At 38.8% G+C, this 21591-nt stretch overlaps 2 protein-coding genes across 2 annotated transcripts in view; one reads left to right on the forward strand and one right to left on the reverse strand.

The window, feature by feature from the left end:
- ACSBG1 (acyl-CoA synthetase bubblegum family member 1) overlaps positions 1–6775 on the forward strand; it is a 15148-nt gene extending 8373 nt beyond the window's left edge. Inside the window, exons 6-11 of the mRNA XM_009994506.1 lie at positions 149–330; positions 716–949; positions 1527–1744; positions 4684–4823; positions 5772–6018; positions 6699–6775. Of these exons, the coding sequence (XP_009992808.1) occupies positions 149–330; positions 716–949; positions 1527–1744; positions 4684–4823; positions 5772–6018; positions 6699–6775 (1098 nt within the window). The remainder of the gene's footprint in view (positions 1–148; positions 331–715; positions 950–1526; positions 1745–4683; positions 4824–5771; positions 6019–6698) is intronic.
- Positions 6776–9457: 2682 nt separating this feature from the next.
- Positions 9458–21591, reverse strand: part of IDH3A (isocitrate dehydrogenase 3 (NAD+) alpha) — a 19196-nt gene continuing 7062 nt past the window's right edge. Inside the window, exons 2-12 of the mRNA XM_009994508.1 lie at positions 21391–21562; positions 19838–19900; positions 17972–18055; positions 16559–16673; positions 15785–15972; positions 14990–15123; positions 14265–14367; positions 14122–14186; positions 12029–12113; positions 11391–11543; positions 9458–9541 (exon numbers count right to left, since the gene is read on the reverse strand). Of these exons, the coding sequence (XP_009992810.1) occupies positions 9458–9541; positions 11391–11543; positions 12029–12113; positions 14122–14186; positions 14265–14367; positions 14990–15123; positions 15785–15972; positions 16559–16673; positions 17972–18055; positions 19838–19900; positions 21391–21562 (1246 nt within the window). The remainder of the gene's footprint in view (positions 9542–11390; positions 11544–12028; positions 12114–14121; positions 14187–14264; positions 14368–14989; positions 15124–15784; positions 15973–16558; positions 16674–17971; positions 18056–19837; positions 19901–21390; positions 21563–21591) is intronic.

Genomic DNA, 21591 nt, shown 5'->3' on the forward strand with positions numbered 1-21591 from the left:
TCTGAAGCATGTTCAGCAGTTCTTTATATCCTACCTGCTTAGTAATGTTCTACATGTTGGCATTGCAAGGTGCAGGCTGCATAACCAAACCTCTATCACTGCTGTGGACCTTTTGCAACGGTTTGAAATGATTGAATGATTCTAACAGGGCAGCTTGATCGACACACTAAAGGAAGTGCAGCCAACATCTCACATGGGAGTTCCTCGAGTATGGGAGAAAATCATGGAGAAGTTAAAGGATGCCTCTGCTCAGTCAGGATTTATGAAGAAGAAAATGCTGTCCTGGGCTATGTCACTTAGCTTAGAGAGAAACCTAAACTGCTCAAGGAGGTATGTATTGTAATGAGTGAGTTTTCCATCCATCTGAAAGTATCACCTGCTTGTAATAAACTGTGTAGCATCAGTGAGTCTCTAAATGGAAACAGTTAAAAGTTGGACTGGCAACACAACAAATATGATACAAGAGGAGAGGTGTAGTTATCAATTAGAGTAGGCTGATCTTGAACACAGGTGACTGTTGAAAGTGTAATGGAAGAAACTGAATGGATGGAAAAAGGAGAAGTATGTAACCTGCTCTTACTGTTGTAATGTCTGTTAACACTGAAAATCAAATGGCAAATGTATCTCTGAAGAAAATTTGTGTCTGAATTTGTCTTGGAAATTTCCTACGTTGCTCTGACTTGCTGTCTCCTGCTCTTGTGTGTTTTGTGTTCAGCAGTGATTTAAAGCAGCTCTGGACAAGGTTAGCAGACTACTTAGTGCTTGCAAAAGTACGGAACGCGCTGGGGTTTTCTTGCTGTCAGAAGCACTTTTCTGGTGCTGCTCCTCTCAATACAGAAACACTGTATTTCTTCTTGGGTCTGAACATAACCCTGTATGAGGCCTATGGGATGAGTGAGACCACAGGCCCACATTGCCTCTCTGGGCCTTATATTTACAGGCAGCACAGGTAATTTTATTGTTTGGTTATTTTGGTTTGGTTTTTTTTTTTTTTATGGTATGTTCATTGTATCTGTGACAAGAGTATTTTCTAAGTTCAGCAAAGATCTTACTGCTTATTTTATTTTCTCTCAGTTGTAAATTTGGGAAGCAGAATAACTTCCAGGTCAGGAGATAGACAGATTGCCCCCATAGCATGCCAGCCCAAGAGCACTGGAAGTGGCTCTGCAGGGTTATATGCAGAATACAGTGACTAAATCTGACATAGATCCGAGTCTTGGTCCAAGGGGTAGGGTCATTTCAAGTGCAAGACCTCAAACATAAAAGTGTTTTTATGCCTGAAGATACAGAGAGGGGGGGGGAAAGCCAGGAAGCACAAGGCAAGATAGCCAAAAAGTGATTGGATACTCTAATATATCTGCCCTAGTGAATTAATACTACGTGACTTTCAGGCAGTTACAGCAGGGTGTTATTTACAGTCACTGGTATTTTTATCAGTTCAGAGATTTGGCATGTTAAGATGTCTGATCAATATTATATTTAATGTTTCTGTGCTCCTTGTGATTTTTAATGCCCTTCTCCAATAGCTGTGGTAAACCAGCACCTGGCTGCAGGGTGAAATTGGTGGATGAAGATGTGGAAGGCAATGGAGAAATCTGTTTCTGGGGAAGGACTGTTTTCATGGGTTATTTAAATATGGAAGACAAAACAAAAGAAGCCTTTGATGAGGAGGGGTGGCTGCATTCTGGAGATTTAGGAAAACTAGACAAGGATGGCTTTCTCTATGTCACTGGAAGAATTAAAGGTAATAAGCAAAATCTTGCTCTATGTTTGTGGTAACTGTTCAATCAGCTGTCAGTTGTGACCCATCTAAAGTGTCTTTCCCCTTATGCGAGCAGCAAGGACCCAATAGGAAGATAAACTTCCCTATGAGGAAGCCATGATGTGCCTTATTCAAGAAAGGTTCCCCTCTAGTCTGTAATAGGTGGAGATGATACAGTTCCTGCTGTGAGGCTTTTAATCTCCTAGAACTTAATTAATTACAATTAGTCATATAAAATAGTAAGGCAGGTTTCATGTGTCTTCATTGATTCTAATATTATATTAAGCTTTCCAGTCTCCCTTTGAATCTTGCTAAATTGTCTTAATTACACATTAGAATGTTTAGACAGTAAGGAGAGACAACCCTCAGTTATATAGAAGTTGTGGCTGTGGGTGAGAGCCAGGTTCTTCGGGTGCCTTAGGTGATGTGTTTGCAGAGACTAGTGTAGAACCCTGAGAGCAGAAGCAAAGCTGAAGCCATAAACCTAGGTATTACTACAGTACATGGCTTGGAGGCTTAAGTGGGCAAGGCTGTTCATTGCTTACCTGGAAGCTTTTTGTCACTCACCATCACAGCCAAGCCCAGAGAACTGCAGTGAATGCAGTTAAATCCAGCTGGCTGAGAGGAGACCTTATTGCTCTCTCTGACTACTTGAAAGAAGGTTGTAGTGAGGTGGGGATTGGTGTCTTGTCCCACAGAACCTGTGATAGGATGAGAGGAAATGGACTCAAGTTGTGCCAGAAGAGGTTCAGATTGGGTATTAGCAACAATTTCTTTACTGAAAGTGTGGTCAGGCACTGGAACAGGCTGCCTAGGGAGATGGTGGAGTCACCATCCCTGGAGGTGTTCAAAAAACATGTGGACGTGGCACTTCGGGGCGTGGTTCAGTTGGCACGGAGGTGTTGCGTTGGTGGTTGGACTTGATCTGAGAGGTCTTTTCCAACCTTAATGATTCTCTGATAGATATTCAGAGAGTGGAACTGGTCACAGTTGAGATGTAATGAAGAAGATTTAAAAACTGAGTAACTGTTGTCTTACCATATACAATGAATCAGTAGGGAGAGAACATGGATCAGTGAATTTGTCATAGGATGACAGAGTGTCCTGTTAGGAGTCAGGACTGAAGTAGATACTATTAATAGCCTGCACCAAATGCAGCTATTTTGGTTTTAACTTGCTTTCTTGTCTGATTCATTTTCCTTGAGCATAGCAGTTAGCAACTCCTAGTCCCATTCTGTCATAGCATTTGTGTTTCATTTATATCTTCCTTGATTGCAGAACTAATAACAGTAACTCTAAATTGCAGGACAGGTAGGCTATCTGGGATAAAATACCTGTCTGTCAGCTTTCATTAAGTTTTAAATCCAGGTCCAAATAAAGTAAAATCTAATAGAAGGTAGCAAAGAAGCCTTTCTTCTAGTGACTGAAACAGGGCTTCTTCCTTTGGATCTGGGGGTCTTAAAAGTTTCAGGACCTATTAGCTGCAAAGCACAAAGATGCAGCTGGAGAAGTCCATACAGGGGGAGTATTTGTAGAAGTGTGGAAAAAGTTTTTAGAACTATTAAAAGTTGACTGGATCAGCTGGGAAAAAGCCAACATCTCACACAATGAAAAACTGAGTGCCAGACATTTGTAGAGGCTCTAAGACAAAGGCAGAACTAAGGCAATAACTAAGGGGGAATGAAAGGGGGAAAATAAAAGACCTCTTGCAAGTTTGGATGCACAGCTAACCTGGGAATGTATCTGTGGTTTGATAGAAGTCTCTGATTCTATAAACACTACTTGTGCTTCCTCACATCTGTGCAGTGTGTTGACCAGGGAGAGAAAGAATTTTTCTAGTTATGTGATGTGTGCCTGTTCCATACCAGAAGGTTGCATATGGACTGGAAGTTATTTCTAGTCATAGTTCTCATGAGGCAGTAGAGGAGTAGGGATGGTAAGGCCCAAACCTGCTGAAAGGTGCTGTATTCCCTGGAGTGCATCTAAATTCAAGTTTATCACTGACAGGGAATTAGGTACCAGCACGATAATTAATACATGCAGTCAGCTGCTTTATTACACAAGGGACTGGTGCACCATTTGTCTGCAGTTTTGCAATGCTGCAAAGACTATTCTTTGAGAACAGTTAGAAGTCACAGCAAAGAGTTGAAATTTACTTAGATAATACTCGAATTTGGAATAATTCAGCTTAATAGCTGTATTACACTTCAGAATGAATGTACTCAAATAAAAATGCACCATTCTTTACCAGTAGAATAAGGTATCACTACAATTGTTTTCAAATCTGAAAAACACTTAAGATTCTAGTCTGGTGTTGTATTCCTCTCCTGTCAAAAGTAGAGCAGGAATCATTACTTCCATTGCAACATTCCTCTCTTAGGTCTTTAATTGTCCCTCCTCACACTCCTCTCCCCCCCATGTTGTTTCCATGTCTTTCTGTGTAATTTTTATGGAGCCTTCCTACAGTAGTAACTTGTTTTTGTCTGACCCCTCTTGGTGGCCTTAAGAATTTGTTTTAGTCATGTTGATAGCTCACCAAAACTTGCTTTTTGGTGAGCTGTAAACAGCAAAATAGAGAGTGAAATGCAAGTGCTACTTTGGAAGAGATGATTGCTCACAGAAAAATTCTAGTTTATACAACAGTACCCTGAGAATTACTGACCTCTAACTAGATTTTGTAAAAAATTGTCTGGGGAAATATGTTATACTGAGGGACAACTGATAATTGAGCACATATTTGAAAAGTACTAGCTTTTTTCTTTTGAAAGTAATGAATAGGCTTTGTTCCCTTTGAAAACATTATATTTGAAAAAAACCTGTTACTCTTTATGTCAGAATAAGAAAAGTGGGTTGATCCAGATATCAACCTGGTGTTCAGAGTGTGTTTGAATTCAACTAATAGCCTTTCTTTTTTTGCCTAGATTTGATTATTACAGCTGGAGGTGAAAACGTGCCTCCCATTCCAATTGAAGATGCTGTTAAAAAAGAACTCCCAGTTGTTAGTAATGCTATGGTGATTGGAGATAAAAAGAAGTTTTTGTCGATGTTGCTGACCCTAAAGGTACACCAGTTTTAATATTTATTTCAGTGAAAATGTATACCTGCACCTAAGCAAACAAGAAGAGAGTACATTAGTGGGGGGGGAAAGAAATGATAGCAACTACAGAACAAATCCGGATGGTCTTACCTTCTTTTATAGGTACATTATCTGCTAAACATCTACATGTTTCTTGCTGTTTCTCCTATACATATAATAAAACCTATTTTTTAATTAAAATGCAAACTTTTAATTAAGAAACATTGAGAGTGAGAAGTTTCTGTAACAGCACAAGAATAGCTTTTATTCTTACAGAGGAGCAAAGGCAACAAATGTTTCTATTATGGGCAAAAAGTTTCTAAGAGAAATACCTCTTTACAATTTATTCTTTTCAGACAACACAAGAAGGACAACTGTAGAACAAAATAATTAGTAGCTTGGCTGTGGCATATGCTGCAATTGAGAAATCTCTTTTTTGTAAAACAATTGCACTTCATGTTCTGTATTACATACTTATATAAACATCTCAAGCTGTTTACCTCTAGGACTGACACTCCCTGTCTCCAGGTACAATACAATAGAGATACTAATTTAAGAAGTTTAACTTCAAAGAGTGCTTGTTTTATGCTATTTGCATTACCCCATGGTTATTCAATTAAACTATGAGCTAAAAGTTCCCCTGCAGCTGTGGAGTAATTGGGAAAATATGGTAGAAATTCAGTCTATAGATGGACTTTATTGCCCAATTCATTGACATGTTTTAAGTCTGTTCATGTCATCTGCATATAAGCCAAAAAACATTTGCATTTGGTAGCCAAGTAGAACGAAAAGCACTATCATCTGTAGGTGTTTCTGCTTTTTAAGCCTTACAGAATGTTTGGGTGTTGATGCTGAGGGGAGGACCTGATCAGAGAAACATTTAATGCCTTGTAAGTGTCAGCATTTGATGATTTACTTCATTTGATGTTTTAGAGTGTGCTGGACCCAGATACATCTGATCCCACTGACATTCTCACTGAGCAAGCAAGAGACTTCTGCCAGAAGACTGGCAGTAAAGCCACCAAAGTGTCAGAGATTGTAGCTACAAGAGACCAGGCAATCTACCAGGCCATTCAGGAGGGAATCAACAAAGTCAACATGAATGCTACTAACAGGGTTCATTGTATTCAAAAATGGATAGTCCTGCCAAGAGATTTTTCCATCTCTGGGGGAGAACTAGGTAAGATTTATTGAGTTATCCTGAATTAATACACACAGGAAAGAGGCTGCTGATGTCAAGAGTACTGAAATATTTTTGTGTGGCAAATTCTGGGTACGGCCACTAGAGGAAAAGGAGAAAAAGAATTAGGCAGAATGTGTTAGAATACAAAAAAATGAGGTATTGCTGGGTACATATCTATCAGTCTGTGCTTATTTACAAGTACAGCTCTATAGTTAAATTGCATATAGCTTTCGGCAATTAAACCATCAGTTCTGTTCAGTTCCTTGTGCATTACAATATTCATAACTTCCAGTAAGTAAAACTGAAAATTTCTCATATAAATTAAGAGGAGCAAGACTGAAAACCTGACAGCAGTGTCCCAAACAGATTATCAGACCCTGAATAAACAGGGAACTGTTTAAAAGCTTTCAAAAACATCATCCTTTTAATTCATTTGAATGAAAAAAAGTAGTAGGCAGTCATCTCTCTTATTTGAGCTCCTTTGAAGTCTTCACACTTATGTGGAGGCAGCCTTACACACCATGCTTGCTTCTCACTTTTAGCAGGTATCTACACTTAGGGCGGGAGATGTTCTTTAGAACAAGCTCTTCAACAGACAGTCTTAGGAACCACAGCTCAAACTGAGCAGGAGTTTTTTGTTTGTATTTCTGCTGTTGTGACTAACTCCCTCTTTCAAGGTCCGACAATGAAGTTAAAACGGCTCACTGTGCTGGAGAAATACAGACATGAAGTAGACTCCTTCTATGAAGAATAAGAAGTCTTCCATCCAAGCATTAAGATCTGTGAGCTAAAGAAAGTATTTCCTAAACAAAAGCATTAACAAAGATTTATGCTTGTTTTGGTTTTGTAGTCTATTGAACTGAACCACTAGAAAACTGCCATGTAGTTGTTCCTGATACTCACCTCATCATTTGTCCTCTTTTTACAGAAACATCTACACAGTGTGTCCATTTTCTAATACTGGTTTTTACTTTATTACTTAAGTAATGATTAAAAACATCCTTATACTGTATAAATGATTCCTCTAGACTGACAGACAAAGATTTTTTTCTATAGTGAATTTTCTTTCTTTTTTCTTTGTTCTACGGAATGCTCCCTGTAGCTCATAATACATTTTGTAGATCAGTAATTAGCAGCACTGCTTACTGAAAATGTTAAACCACTCCAGTGATAAAGGTAGCAATTAAAAAATTAAAAAATCAAAAGGCCTGGTTTTTTTTCCCTTCCACAGAGCAGTTTCTCTTAGTTTACTAACACATCGTTTCAGAACATGAAGACATTCCTCTTCTGTTGTTACAGTGGCTAGAGTTCAGACTTTTGTGAAAACAGCAGTTCATCACTTGTTAAATCCATGTAGAAATAAGTATTACTATTTCTCCTAAAAACAATTAGTTGGGGGAATAACTCCCCAAAGACAGAAAATAGGAAATACAGGTGCTTTCACATTCCAGTGCTTTAGAGCAGAAACTTTAAAATTTTTCACAGCACTTTTTTTAAGCAAGAGTTTAGAAATGTTTGTCAAAGCATCTCTGCATGTTTCCATATTTACATTATAATGGTCCTGACAAATCTGAGCTGCGTTTCTTCTTCCCCATATAAAATATATTATGTGAAGAACATACTTGACAGAAAGTTGTATAAAGGATTTGCTGTTAGTTAGTTATCTTTGGCAAAGGGTTACAATTTCTAGCACAAGCAGGCAGGCTCCAGCCACTGCTCTTGATGAAAACAATCATGCAGAACAGGATATTGTATCCATGAAAATTCCATTACCAGTCTTAATCATCTTATATTGTTGGGAGTACCAATGATCAGCTCAACACATAAGAAAAGGTAGCAGCCTAGGATTACAAAAACAAGAGAAGCATTAGGACTTGGAAAAGTTTATTTTCCCCATTTTGTGCGTAATAATAATCCAGGAGTTTTTTGACAGTATTAATCTGAAGGAAACAAGGAAGCAGGAGCTTGTGGAACACAGAAATACTGCCCTATTCACCAAAGGCCAAATGCACAAGGAATAATGCTCATTGTCCCTTCTCCAACATGTTGTTAGACTGTCTTAAAAAAGCTGGCATGCTTACTTCATAGAGTGACACCAGAAGTTATTACTCAACATTGATTTAATTTCTGAAACAACCAGCCTAGACAGTCTTAGTAGAACATAACTAAGTGGAGTAATATCTATTAATAGAATTAAGCTTTAAGAAGCCTGGTTCTGGCAGTAGGGCTAATCCTGTGCTATAGTCATGAATTTAAAAATACACATTTTCTTGTAAGGTGTACTAATGGAAGGATACCTTAAGACATACAGATCAGAATGACTCCTGACTATCTGCATGTGATGAAGATGGGAGAGAAAGAGTTGCTTTTGCACCCATTAGGCTTAGTAAGAAGGGAAAAAGTAGTCTCAGATTTCCTTGAATAGGGATGAAATGTATTTCTGGAACATAGGCACCAGAGCCAAACCTTCAATCTGTCTTGAATCAGTTAGGACTAGTTGCTTACATTCAGAGTTTCTAGAATAAAATTACTAGTCAATACATCAAGAAAGGCTGAACAGACTGTGTACAAAAGTACAGCACAAAAAGCATTCTAGCAGAAGTCATGAAATATTTAGTATAAATTTGCAAAGTTAGTACTTTCCCCTCACAATATATGGTAGAAGTAATTTTGTGCAATTTACTCTCATTAGTACTCTTGTAAAGTCTGTTTCAGAGAGGAAAACTTTGAGGAATTATTTTGGTATATAGATTTGAAAAATAAATTTACTTAAACATTATTTCTCATCCCTTGCTGATTAATGGTTGTGGGCTTTTAAAAAAATACACAGATAGATTAAATATCTAGATTTTTGTATTTCTTCATTCTTGCCCTTGGAGGGCAAGGCTCTATTTGAATCACCAGAGTATGTAAAGTGTTATTTTCATTGCTTTTAACAAGAAATTGCTATTTTAAGTTATTTTATACCCGTTTCTGTTGATGAAGGTCCTCTTGTGCTACTCTTAGGATGAAAATCTACCTTTTGAATTTCAGTAAGATCACTAAAGTAGGTTTTAACCATTAAGGTGCTTTTTTAAATGTCACTAATTCTGTTACTGGTTTATTTGCATAATTTTTCTCTGTGGAAAGTAAAAACCTCTAGTTGCAATGGAAAATGGTAGACAGTTACAGTGACAACAAAAGAATTCACTTACATAAAAATGTTCACCAGATAGAAATAAATAAATAAGACAAAAGCATTTCAAGTCTACTGAAAGCAGGCACAAGCATCATTTTGTAGCCACACGGACTGAATTTATTGATGGAGAGGCCCTAAATAAAAAAAGTTGGCTGTCTTCAGAGACAAGCAAACTCTTTGCATATGGATATCAGGTTACACAGAATGTACTTGGAGTGATGTGTCCCTTTGGAGTTGTTCCAAGCAGGGAGAGCAGGTTCAGTCCGAATCCCGTACCCGGCGGCAGATCTCCTCTGTGAACTCTGAGCACTTGGCATTGCCTCCCAAGTCTTTTGTCAAGACCTGAAAGAGAACAAGAATAACCTTACTATAAAGTGTTTGATGAGTAGTCTTTGCACAATTCTGTATGTTATATCTGATGTAGGAATACCAACTATGGGTGAGAAGGAATAAATCAATTTGGAGTTTTTCCGCATCCCATCTAGCCTTCATCAGTAAGGACTGTGCAGGCTGAAGCAGATAGAGAAAACCAGAGTATCCTCAAGTATCTTATCAGATTTGAACATGGTTTTGTCTTAATTCCAGGAAGAAAGTGCATTTGGCCAGAGCTCTCTGTAAAGTCTGTTGGCCATATAATGGTGTAATTAGTTGCCACGTATTTAAATCTCCAAAAAGAAGTTTGTCCTTTGGAAGTAAAATTCCTCTATGAAGGCTCAGCACAAAGGCAACTAATGGAGTAATTCACTAAGGTTGTCCCCACAGAAGAAGCACACACAGGTCTTAATGCTCCATGTTAGCAGTCCTTTAAGTTTGCTGAGTTTAGTTAAGGGATGGAAAAATGCAGAGTTAAAAGAAACTTCATCAAGTTCAGCATCTGTCTGGCAGCATGAAGACAGTAAAATCACAAAAAACCCAAAAACTGGACAACACTGCTTGTTCATCCTGGCTAGATTAAAGCAGTCTAGGAGCTAATTTAGTTTTCCCCAATTTACTACACCCAGATACCTTAATCAAAGGGCTGGGGGGAGGGAGGAAAAGGAGAAATAGCAAGCGTGGGAGGCAATCAGGGTTACTATTTTAGGATTTTGTCATTTGCATTATGCTTTTTTCAATTTAAAAAGTTTCTCTCAGTTTTGAGCATGTCATGATAACATTGTAAGTAACTAGTAAACAAGTAGCCATGTCACAAAAGTTGCACTGTTATCTTCCATAGAATTACTGACCTGCAGATGGAGGGTTTCATTTCCAGAGCAGTAAATGGGAACTTTACAGGAGCACCTCTTTATTCACTTGTAAGTTTAGATTTTTTTAAACTGGCTCCTATGCACAGTAAGCTGCAAACAGACCACTGATGAAATGATGACAATTTTTGTTTAAGAATGCTCGTTACTTGATAATTACAAAGCAGCTGCTTATGCTCCTGCCCAAGATAACTGAACCAGCATGGCTAACTGCTAATCCTCTTTACTGCAACCTTCAGGATCTTTCCAGCTTTGTTTAGAAAAGGTGGGCATCAAGGTAGATGAGTGAACCAGTAATGTTAAGGGCACAAATTCAAGTCAGGTTTCAGAGGATAAGCCCCCCCAGAATTTGAGTCTCAAATCTGGAGACACTTACTGCCAAAGGAGAATCACATACAATTCTAAGGGAAAAAGTAAATACTGGATAAAATCTGTCCAAAAAGGAGTGATAGCAGTTAAGAGGAAAAAAAGAAAATAATTAACCTGAAAAAACAGGCACAGATGTATTACAGTCAGGACATGACATCCTATAAATGAAGTGGATTATTAAGCCTGTGAAAGGCAAATGAGTGTCCTTCACTTCAGGATCCAGATTTAAATATATATGCTTTGTATGCAGGGTAAAGGGTAAACTTCACAAGTGAAATACCACTAGTTACTTAAGCCTCTAATTCCCTTCATGAAAAGCAGACCTCTAGAAGTGGGTTTTAGAGTTAACAGAGCTGTGGACATGTAGAATGAGCATTACTGAGCCATAAGGAATGTTACAGGCTGTAACTGAGCTACTGAGCTGGGCAGATTTAATACCACCAAAGATGATAATTATCAGAGGACAGCAGCACTGCTCATACATCAAGCCAGCAGGCTACAGCCACTGTTCTGCTGTTCATGTCTGCTGTGACAGAATAGGAGTTTAGCTCACTGCATTTATTTTCACCCCCCCATATTACCTTTCCATCTTTAATGGTATCAAAGCAAGCTGTCTCAATTTTTGTGGCATAATTGTGGAGTCCCATGTGACGCAGCATCATCACAGCGCTCAGGAGAAGGGCAGTTGGATTTGCCATGTCTTTTCCTGCAATGTCTGGTGCTGTCCCATGAACCTAGAAATAAAAGAACCCATCTGTTAGGATGTCAGTATGCTGATTAAAATGTCCTAGGCAATTCAAACATATGCAAGCAACCTGAAACAGGCACAAGCGTGTTAAAATAAGATTTGCATTTTAAAACAGGACTTCTTTTCACTGTGATACAGATAGTGGAAAAGAGATAGGAAAGCCCAGAACAATTCTGTTCAAAGGCATCAGGAAGGGGGAACTAGGTCACCTAATATCTCCCAGTTGTGCCCCTCAAGTTCTGTTTCCCAGAGGGTATTTATCTTGCAAAAAAGAGGAAAAACAAAGTGTCAGTAAAAGGACACGCAAAAAACTATGAGTAATACATCCTTTAACTATTCCCTCTGGGTAAAGCTTCAGCATCTTCACACTAAAAATAGTTCTAAGGAGAACTTGGTTCAATGACAGCCTCATTGAAGAGTTTCAGGTTACAAAGTAATGATTCCTACTAAACCTTGCATAAGAAGACTCACCGATTCAAAAATTGCAACTCCATTAGCACCAATATTTCCACTTGGTGTTACTCCAAGACCCCCAATCAGTCCAGCACACAAGTCACTGAAAAAAACAAACCCAAAAAGAAAACCTCACAAGTTTTTCTATCTACAGTTGCCTCTCTGCAAGATATTAAAATATTCTTGTTTCTCTTTTTATTACAACAGTAACTTATTTTATATATCCACACTATCTGAGAATAATATTGGGAAAGAACAGCTGTTGCTTGCCACTTGTACTAGATTGGAGCATTTGAAAATGTGTAGAATTACTAGCAGGAGACAATTTAATAAAGTGAACATGAAATTCCAAATATTACAATAAAGCTGATTAAGACATAGGCACAACAAAGGGTACTCAATGTATGAAATACCTGTGCAAGTCTCAAAAAGTAGCAAAAATGGTAATGTACAGTTCCCTGAAAGCATCCAGAAGTCTTATTTCCTCTGAAGAGGCCACAGAACTACTTTTCATATGTCACGTCCTTCTAAAAAATGTGAAAGAATTTTGCTTGGGAAGATGAGTTACTAGCAGTTTATTGCATGTAGCTTAAGGAACATGTTCCAGGTAACCCCAGACCAGCTTTCCCCCTCTTTACTGAGCAGCCCCCAAGTCACAGGTCTGGCACTAGCAGATCATCAGACCTAAGCAATCTGCATTGGATTTTCTCCAAAATTAACATGGGGAAGAACAAACCAACTCTGACTATAGTCACCATACTCCACCCTCAAAGCTGAACACACTGGTAAACAAAGCTCCTGAAAATTTGCTATTTTAGTGTACTGTTTTATTCCCTACAACTTAGTTAATCAAGGATGAACAAGCAGAAAAGTCTGGGTGACCCTGCAGAACAGTATTTTAAGTTCAAGCTAAAATAAACCAATTAGCTTTAGTTGCATAGTCTGGGGAAAAACTACAGTCTGCATTTCTCACTGTAGGCATTTAATGCTTCAAGATAAGAGATTTCCTTCTGTACCTGTTCAGGCCAAAAAACCTGTTTGGCATGTGTTCACCATTTAAAAAACCTCTGTGGGTAAAACCTTCCCCAGTGTTAAAATTTGGGCTACTGAACCAGGTAAAGTGAATTTAAATAGTACTGATGATGGGACTCATCTGATTTGGTTTCTTTTAGTTAACAGCCTAACAGCTGCTGTGAGGGCCCTGTGGACTCCTCTGCCAAAGCAGAAAGCAACAAGGGCTCTGACTTTCCTTAGAGGTTACAGCCAGCCTTATCAGGGAGGGAGTGCCATTTTAAGAGCAGCTTAACAAGCATTTCTTCTTATATGTAAGTCACCTTTACATTTATTATCTGTACAAAACCAGGAGATGGATTCTAAGATGCAAATAATCATTGAACTATTAAATAATTTCTGATTCCAGCTATTTTATCAGTCTCTCCTCAGTGATGCAAAAAGAAGCCATGTTATGTTATACACTTAGAAGTTCAGATTAAGATACTTAATTTTACATGCAGTATTTAATTGAGTTTACACTCAACCTAAACATTTTAGAGAATGGAAAATGGATGCTTATGGATTTCAAGACATCGGGTACCTCCAGGATTAATGTTATTCAAATATGAAATTTTATTTGAAGGAAAGGACAAACATAAAGCAGGAGCTGGAAGGATATTCAGGTCACATAATTTTTTTCTTCAGTGTCTGTACAGAATCATTGAACTGTGTGGTTAGCTTGCTGTAAACATCATGGCCCCACAGTCATCTTAAACCATCTGTTTTAGTGCTTAAGGTCAGGAAGTTTTTCTCCAATATCTAACTAAGCATTCGTTATTACAATTTAAGCTGTTAAATTCTTCACATATTGGGAGAAATTTCTGCCCCATTTTTTTTTTTCCAATAAGAAGCACATTCTCTATATATAGTCCCTCCCAACAATATATTAATAATTTAATAATACCATCCTTTCCTCCCAATTAAAGCCTGATTTATAAAGTTTTAAACTCTTGGATGCATAAAATCATCACCCATCTGGCTGGCATATAACCTGAAAAGCTGTCTGGAAAGGAACAGTATTTTACATGTTGGGTTAGTTTGAATTAAGACTTCCATACCTGAGGATGTCACCATACAAGTTTGGCATAACAAGCACATCAAATTGTGATGGGTCTTGAACCATCTAGAAAGAAGTATATTTTCATTATGGTTAAGAATTTAAATTAAAAAATAACCACAATTAAACCACAGAAATACTCACATTCAGACACACTGTATCCAGATACATTTCATTAAATTTAATATCTTTACAGTTTTCTGCTGCCTCCCTGCATTTTCTCAAGAAAAGCCCATCAGACATTCTCCTGCAATTAAATAAGCACGAGGATATTGCAGTTATGTAAGTAAGCAATACTGAAGATAAAGAAAACTGCATGCAACAGGATTACATAAAAATATTAGAGTGCAGTAACTTAAGACCAGTTATCCCTCATGTTAAATATAAATAATATTTTTAATATATTACAGTCAGAGCAGTTATGCCTTTCACATTTTCTCCTAGAATATGTTTGTTTCAGTAGTTTACCAGACATACATTAATTCTCAGGCTTGTTGAGTGTGTAAAGGTGGTGTCACATAATGCCACGTGTTTTGACTCAGCTCAGTACTAGGTAGCTTGGAAGATGTAAAAGAAGCTAGCCATTTTCATCCTCCCTTTTACAATTCATTTTCCTGTTTAAGACTATTTTTAAAATAAGAGCTTTTTAAGGAGAACCACAGGATTATTACAAACTTGCCAATAAAAACACTAGTATGTAATTATGACAGCCCTATCAGTAATTGGTCAGTATTGGTCAGTATTGCCCATTTTACTTACTCCCACAAGCATCCACACAATTTACATGCTTGAGGATGATTTCAAAAGTTACTTGTGATTAAATGCCCATTACTATTTGTTGTTCTTCTCCAAAAGAAGTGTCAACATACATAATATTTGCCTTGTGCACAGCAGTAACGTTGCTTCTCTGGTTGTTTCTGGCATACTCAAAAGCAAACTCTGCAATCCGCTTGCTCGCTTCCTCTGTGATCAGCTTGATGCTCTGCACAACACCTTCAACAATCTGAAAGACAATAGTTGCATTGGTAGAAGTGTAAGCTCATTTTCCAAGTCTATATGACTAGTATGACTGGAACAAAGTAGTACAACTCTGAGTCAGGCAGTCGTGGCAATGCATTGCTTAATAGAGCAACCAGGTTAGTGAGAGGACTAGAGGGAAAGTCTTTTGAGGAGAGACTGCAGGAGAAGGGGTTGTTAAGATGGAAAAGAGACTCAGAGGGGACCTTACCACTCTCTACAACTACCTGAAGGGAGGTTGTAGTTAGGTGGGGGTTGGGCTTTTCTCACAGGCAACCAGTGACAGAGGGCATGGCCTGAAGCTGCGCCAGGGGAAGTTTGCATTGGATATTAGGAAGGTGATTAGACATTCAAATGGACTGCCCAGGGAAGTGGTGGAGTCACCATCCCTGGAGGTGTTTAAGGAAAGACACTGAGTGCCATAGTGCCGTAGTCTAGCTGATGTGGTGGTGTCAGGTCATAGGCTGGACTTGATGATCTGAGGGCTTTTCCAGCCTCAATAATTCTGTGACTCTGTGATAATAAAGTAACTTTTTAATGCGTAGAAAACTACCACCACCCAACCCCTTAGTACTAGAGGCCTCTTGAGATGGGCAAGCTACCATTCCAGGAAACCCAGCACAAACACACCACTTCCAGGGACATACCACGTGCTCAATCCCACTGTATTCCCCTTCCGTGTTCTCCCGGATGGTGACGATGTTCACGTCTGTGTAGGGGGTCTTGTAGCCTTCGATCGACACGCACGGGCGCACGTTCGCGTAGAGGTCGAAGGTTTTACGCAGCAGCAGATTCATGGAGGGGTGCCCTGCAGCAATGGGAGTCTTCAGAGGCCCTGCAAAACAGGCAGGAAAACAATGGGGGGAAAAAAATTTAAAAACCCACAAGAATGACAGAGAAGATAAACCCCTCCATGAATTTTAGGAGATCCTGTGTAAGAGAACCACTTTACCTAGAGTTTCACCTTAGAGGATCTCCAGATTCCTATTCAGCCCTTAGGCTGAAATGCCCTGGGAATTCTGTGCTATCAAGTGTGCTACACAGTGATACAGGCCCAGCTGTGACCCTTAGATGGAATAGGAGTTTTTACAAAAGGTTTTCACTAAAAACAACATTTAAAAGCTAATACTAGCAATATAGTTAGCACGTACTATTGAATATCAACTGGACTAGAAAGGCATTCTCCATAGAGTCCAAAGGTTGGTCTGTAATAATACCTGCCTTTAACATAATTCCTAGAATATCTATGGAAGTTATGGCTTTGAAAGGAAGTACTGATTAAAGATTACAGAAGACTACTTGACAGGCTGTCCCCTGTAATTAGCCATTTTATTGTGCTACAGATGAAGGACTTTGGCTCTAAATCAGACTCACACTAAGAACAACAGTGTGTAGTATCTTTGTATTAACCCCTAAAGTACCTTTTAATCCCATTTTGTTTTTATCCATGGATTCTTTGGCATCTGGAGGTATCATCCACTTCCCTCCTGGTCCCTGGATAGCTGTAACATTCCTCTCTTCCCACTGAATAGGAGCCTAAACACATTTAATCTATGTTAACTTAGATGTCATCACTTTTTTCTTTCAAGCTTTATCTTCCCTTTCACAAAAAGGTGCACAAGAAATTTTGATCAGACCTTCCTAAACAATTGATCTCTGGTGACTGAGAGCAGGCATGAGATGTTTAAAATCAAATGTTTTCTTAAAATGTAATTAAGTGAAAAGAAAATAATTTGAGCAACATCATCATAAACATGAATACCATAAGATGCCTCCTGAGTTGTCACATATACAGAAATCATTAGCATTACAATATAATCACTGCTTCTTTCAAGCTCTTAAAGCTGTTTAGTTCTTTGTATACAACAGACAACACATTTGAAGACTGAATTCCTTGAGAGCTCATCATCCATACTGCCTGGAAGACAACACAGATACATATCTGTTATCTAACTGAAAATTTGCAAGTACTCCATATTGCTTCCTGAATTTGCATTCACAGCAAAAATCTTCTAATGGGACAGGCTCCTACTCATCCCTTTCATCAGGAAGGAGCTTCATAAACAAACAGAATCAATCTAAGTGTAACATACTAGAAAATCCTCCTTAGAACAAACATCTGATTCAATACTGCAAACATGCAGTCACACACAAACTTAGGTTTTATGCCTCCACACCTCCTGCTTGACTCCCCAGAAACAAACAAAACTATTCTAAGGTTTTCCTATATAATTGAAGAGAACTTCACGTTTTTCAAATCTAAGTTGGAAAGTTGTATTACAGTGGGAAAACACCTTGGTGCTGTTACTGATGTGGAACAATTTAACAGGCATCTTTCCTCAAGAGCTCTATTTCCTTTCAAGGAAACAAGACAGTAAAACAGTTCTTGGATATATTTAGTTTTTGTATCATTTAAGTGAATGCGTTTGGCAGTGCAGCAGTTTGATCTCCACAAATAAGCCAGGCCTTTTACACACTCTTCTTGTCTGCACTTGAAGTCACAATGAAAGACCTTCCATCAGTTGCTCCAGCCTGTGACACCAACAAGGTGATTTCACATGATATACTGAGCTCCTATTTCCAAAAATGAAACACAACATTTGCTCTCAACTCTCTACTCCTCTGCCATCTAACCAGTTTCAAATCCTGCCTTGATATTGCAATCCTATCTTTTATAAGCTGAAGCTTCAAACTCTTTCTACTATCTGCAAGTTTGAATAGCTTAAACATGACTTGATCTTTTGGAAGTTGAAGATAAAATATTTTTAATATGCCTAGTTAATACTTGCTGTAGTTAAACTTGCAATGCTTACAGCAAGACAAATCTGACTTACTTTGGCAGCATCAAAGATCTTCACAACAGCAGCAGAAATCTCAGGTCCAATGCCATCTCCTGGGATTAAAGTTACTGTTTGTACCTAGGTAGAAAAATATCAGTAGTACAACAAATAAATGCTTGTTTTCTACATAGAAAACATTCTCAGGTGTTGTAGGAACCAAGTAACTACCAGAAAATCAGTGTTCAGTTACTATTTGTTCACTATGAAGAACAATAGTAGTGGACAGAAGCAGGAAGGACTAACTTCCTTTCAAAGGGACTGTGCAAATATTTTTGAGAGTGTTGTTTAAAAATCTGTCTAATATCTATTCCTGTTTCAAAACACAGAAGGTTAACCTGAAAGGCAGGTTCATGCTCAATGGTCCTTGAAATGAAAGATCTCAGCATGCTTGCTTCTTGAAATTTGTAGAGGAGATAATATGACCTACCTTTATGTCTCCAATATCATAAACTTGTTGCATAGTACTGATACATGCTAGAAAAGATTAAATTTATTAAAAACTCCATTCACCTGAACTTACATGTAAACTTAAGTGACTTCCTAAAAACCTCAGACCCATTTTTAATAATACCAAGTTATTTTCCTCCCATAATGTTCTTAGTCTTTCTTTTATTATCATCAGATGAAATACATTGCACAGCCCAGGCTGCCTGAATAAAAGGGGAAGAAAGTAATCTGCTTTGATTAAAAAAACCAATTATGCACACTATTCTAATCAAACATGCCCCAGCTCTTTCATTTATTTATTTATTTATTTATTGAAGCATGCCAGTGGCTTTGTTAAGGCTCACTATTGCCTACAAGAAAGGCAGGTCAGACACAGCATTATTTGCAAAATCCCAATTAGAATCAACTCACAAGATACGTTTTGCTCTCCACATAAAATATTTAGACTGTATATATCTATTTACTGATTTTTAAATTTGTTTGAGCCAACGAAATTCACTGTGCACAACAAAAGAAGCAGAGCTTCAGGTGACAGAACACTGCTGTTGAGCAGTAATGGAATGCCTCCAGGTCTGTTTTGTGCTGTCACAGCACAGCAGGACTCCACCTGAGCCACAGTTGTGGTGTAAACACAACCACAGGTGCCTCAACTTCTGAACCTGACACTGTATAAGATAGGAGCCACCCTTCAGTTTCTTTTCTAGCTGGTTCTACCCAACTTATAATTAAAAGCCACAATTCCACTTTAAAATTAAGTCCTCCTTAAGGGTATATGCAGTGGTGCTGAGCCCTGCTTCTGCCAGAGCACTTTTCAAGGCTGAAAAAAAGGCCTATGGGCACTTCAAACCCATACACATGAAGAAGGTAAAACATTTACAAGGAAGTACACAATCAAAAAATACTTTAAATATAATATAAATATAATATACTTTTAAAATATAATATACTTTAAATCTAAAAATATAATATAATATAATATACTTTAAAAATACTTTAAAGAAGGCTTTAGAAAGGCAGAACTTCAGATGTAAGGTATTCTAAAAGCAGCAATAAAGTAAATCTAGCGCTTAGAAGAAAGTCTGCAAAATAGAATGAGAAGTTTCTCAACAATTTTTCTGCTGGGCCCAATATTTGCCCATTTCCAGATAAGTTCCACAAGACTGGTTTGTGTCCGTATTTTGTGAGAAGTTTTCATGCCACTTCTGTCTTTTGCTACAGCCTTTTTTATCAGCACTTAGGCTTTAATCTGCAAAGACAGCAATTAACCAATATACATCCACCATGGTATTAAGAGCATGTATGTCCAGTTATTGAGGCCGTTGCAATTAAAAATAACAACGGCCATCTTAGAAATTTCTGAATCCCTTTCTAGAGAAACTTCTTAAAAGAAAAAAATGGAACTATTATACTCACAGCACTACTAAAACTTCTGGTCACCTGTTTTTGGTTTTTGAAAGCACCTAGCAATCGAGAAACCTGCAAGAATAGAAAACACAGAGATGCCATTTTACCACACCAACAGGATTTTTAGAAGTTAATATTGCAGCTTTAAATTTCCTATCTTGAACTGGTATAAAAATCCAAGTGAAACAAGAGCAACTAACGCCTTGACAAGCTGCTCCCAAGCACTCTGTGCACTGGCAGCTCATGTTGATATTCTTAGCAGGAGGTAAAGCCAGGACAGGGAGGCCTTACAGGGTGCCACGCTGTCCTGCCTTGCCTGGGGTGAAGGGACGTTATTGCACCAACACCTGAGTCCTTACCTACCTCACTTTTGAAATGAGGTCCTAGTAATTCTAAGTAGATGATATGCTGAGGATTAAGATTCATGGAAAGCAAAGTGAAAAAGCAAACACTTTCACCAACAGCTGGGTGGACAGTATCTTAGGTAATGTTTCCAAAACTACTTGGCATTAGTGCCACTTCTTCCAGTCCAACTGTCGTGGATTTTATTCTTCCACCTTTTATACCTGCCAGTTTTGTAGTGTTGCCTTCTGAGTGTCTAACAGTTTTTAAAAAGAATAAATGAAATGCATGCTAAAGACAGAATTCACCATAGCAATAAGTCTACACAGCACAGCCAAGGACTCACACTTTCTAACATCTGAATATTCCAAAATGGCATTAAGCTTCAGCACTGGGATGATATGTCAGCTGAAGCTCTTGCCTAGATGAGCACCAGGGACAAAATCCCCTATCATATCAGTGCTGATAAGTGCAGAAAGACCTCAGCCTCCCAGTCTTGTCCTCCTCTCTAAGATTTTTCATGCTTTTGTGACTCAAAGAGTCAGAAAACTTCTAAGTGCAAACAGATGAACACTGCTTCATTCCCACCACAGCCATGGACACAATCTGTCTGCAGCTCTCAGGCACATGGTGTGATTCTTGGGGTGCCCTACACAGGGACAGGAGTTGAACTCTATAATCCTGATTGGGTCCCTTCCAACTCAGCATAGTCTATGATTATATTTGACAATTTGTGTTCCTTTCCTGTCCAATTTGTGTTCTTTACCCCTGCCTTTACGGACCTGCTGGGTGGCAAAAGGGACAAACCGTGTTGGCGCTAAGAAATACAACAGAACTCTCATGTACAGCCACAAATGCTGTGGGAGAAGTAATTGAAGCTAGAATCCATAAATCCTTCTAAATAAATTACTCTAAAAAAACCCCAACATGGACCAGATCACTGCAGCAGGCAGGCAGTGTTCACCACAGCAAGCCATTTATTTGAGGCACAAAGGTGGGATTTACAGCAGTGTAACTGCCCTCACGGCAGCTCCCACAGTCAGGATTCACATTCCAGAGTAGCCCTTGGCACATGATACTTAAGCTGAACGTCTGTAGCAGCAGCAGAGAATCGGGATGAGCAAAATAGATCCATTCTGACCCCGAAGTCATGTGCCATGATTAACTGTTGACAGTTCCTCCCCGTTTCAGCGGGGCCTCCCCGGGGCTGAGCCCCGCACAGGCCCTGCCGAGAGGCCGCACAAGAGGCGCCGCTCCCGGGGGGCGAGAGGGATAACGGCTGCGGCCCGGAACAGCTCGGGGCCCGCGAATCCCACCGGGCAGAAGGCGGCCAGGAGGCAATGGGAGAGCCCGGCCGCACCGCTGCATTCCCGGAACAGCCCGCACGGGCTCCTGTCAGGAAGGGGGTTTGGAACCTTCCC

The sequence above is a fragment of the Chaetura pelagica genome, unplaced genomic scaffold (genome assembly GCF_000747805.2).
Source record: "Chaetura pelagica isolate M959 unplaced genomic scaffold, ChaPel_1.0 scaffold222, whole genome shotgun sequence".
Lineage (NCBI taxonomy): Eukaryota > Metazoa > Chordata > Aves > Apodiformes > Apodidae > Chaetura > Chaetura pelagica.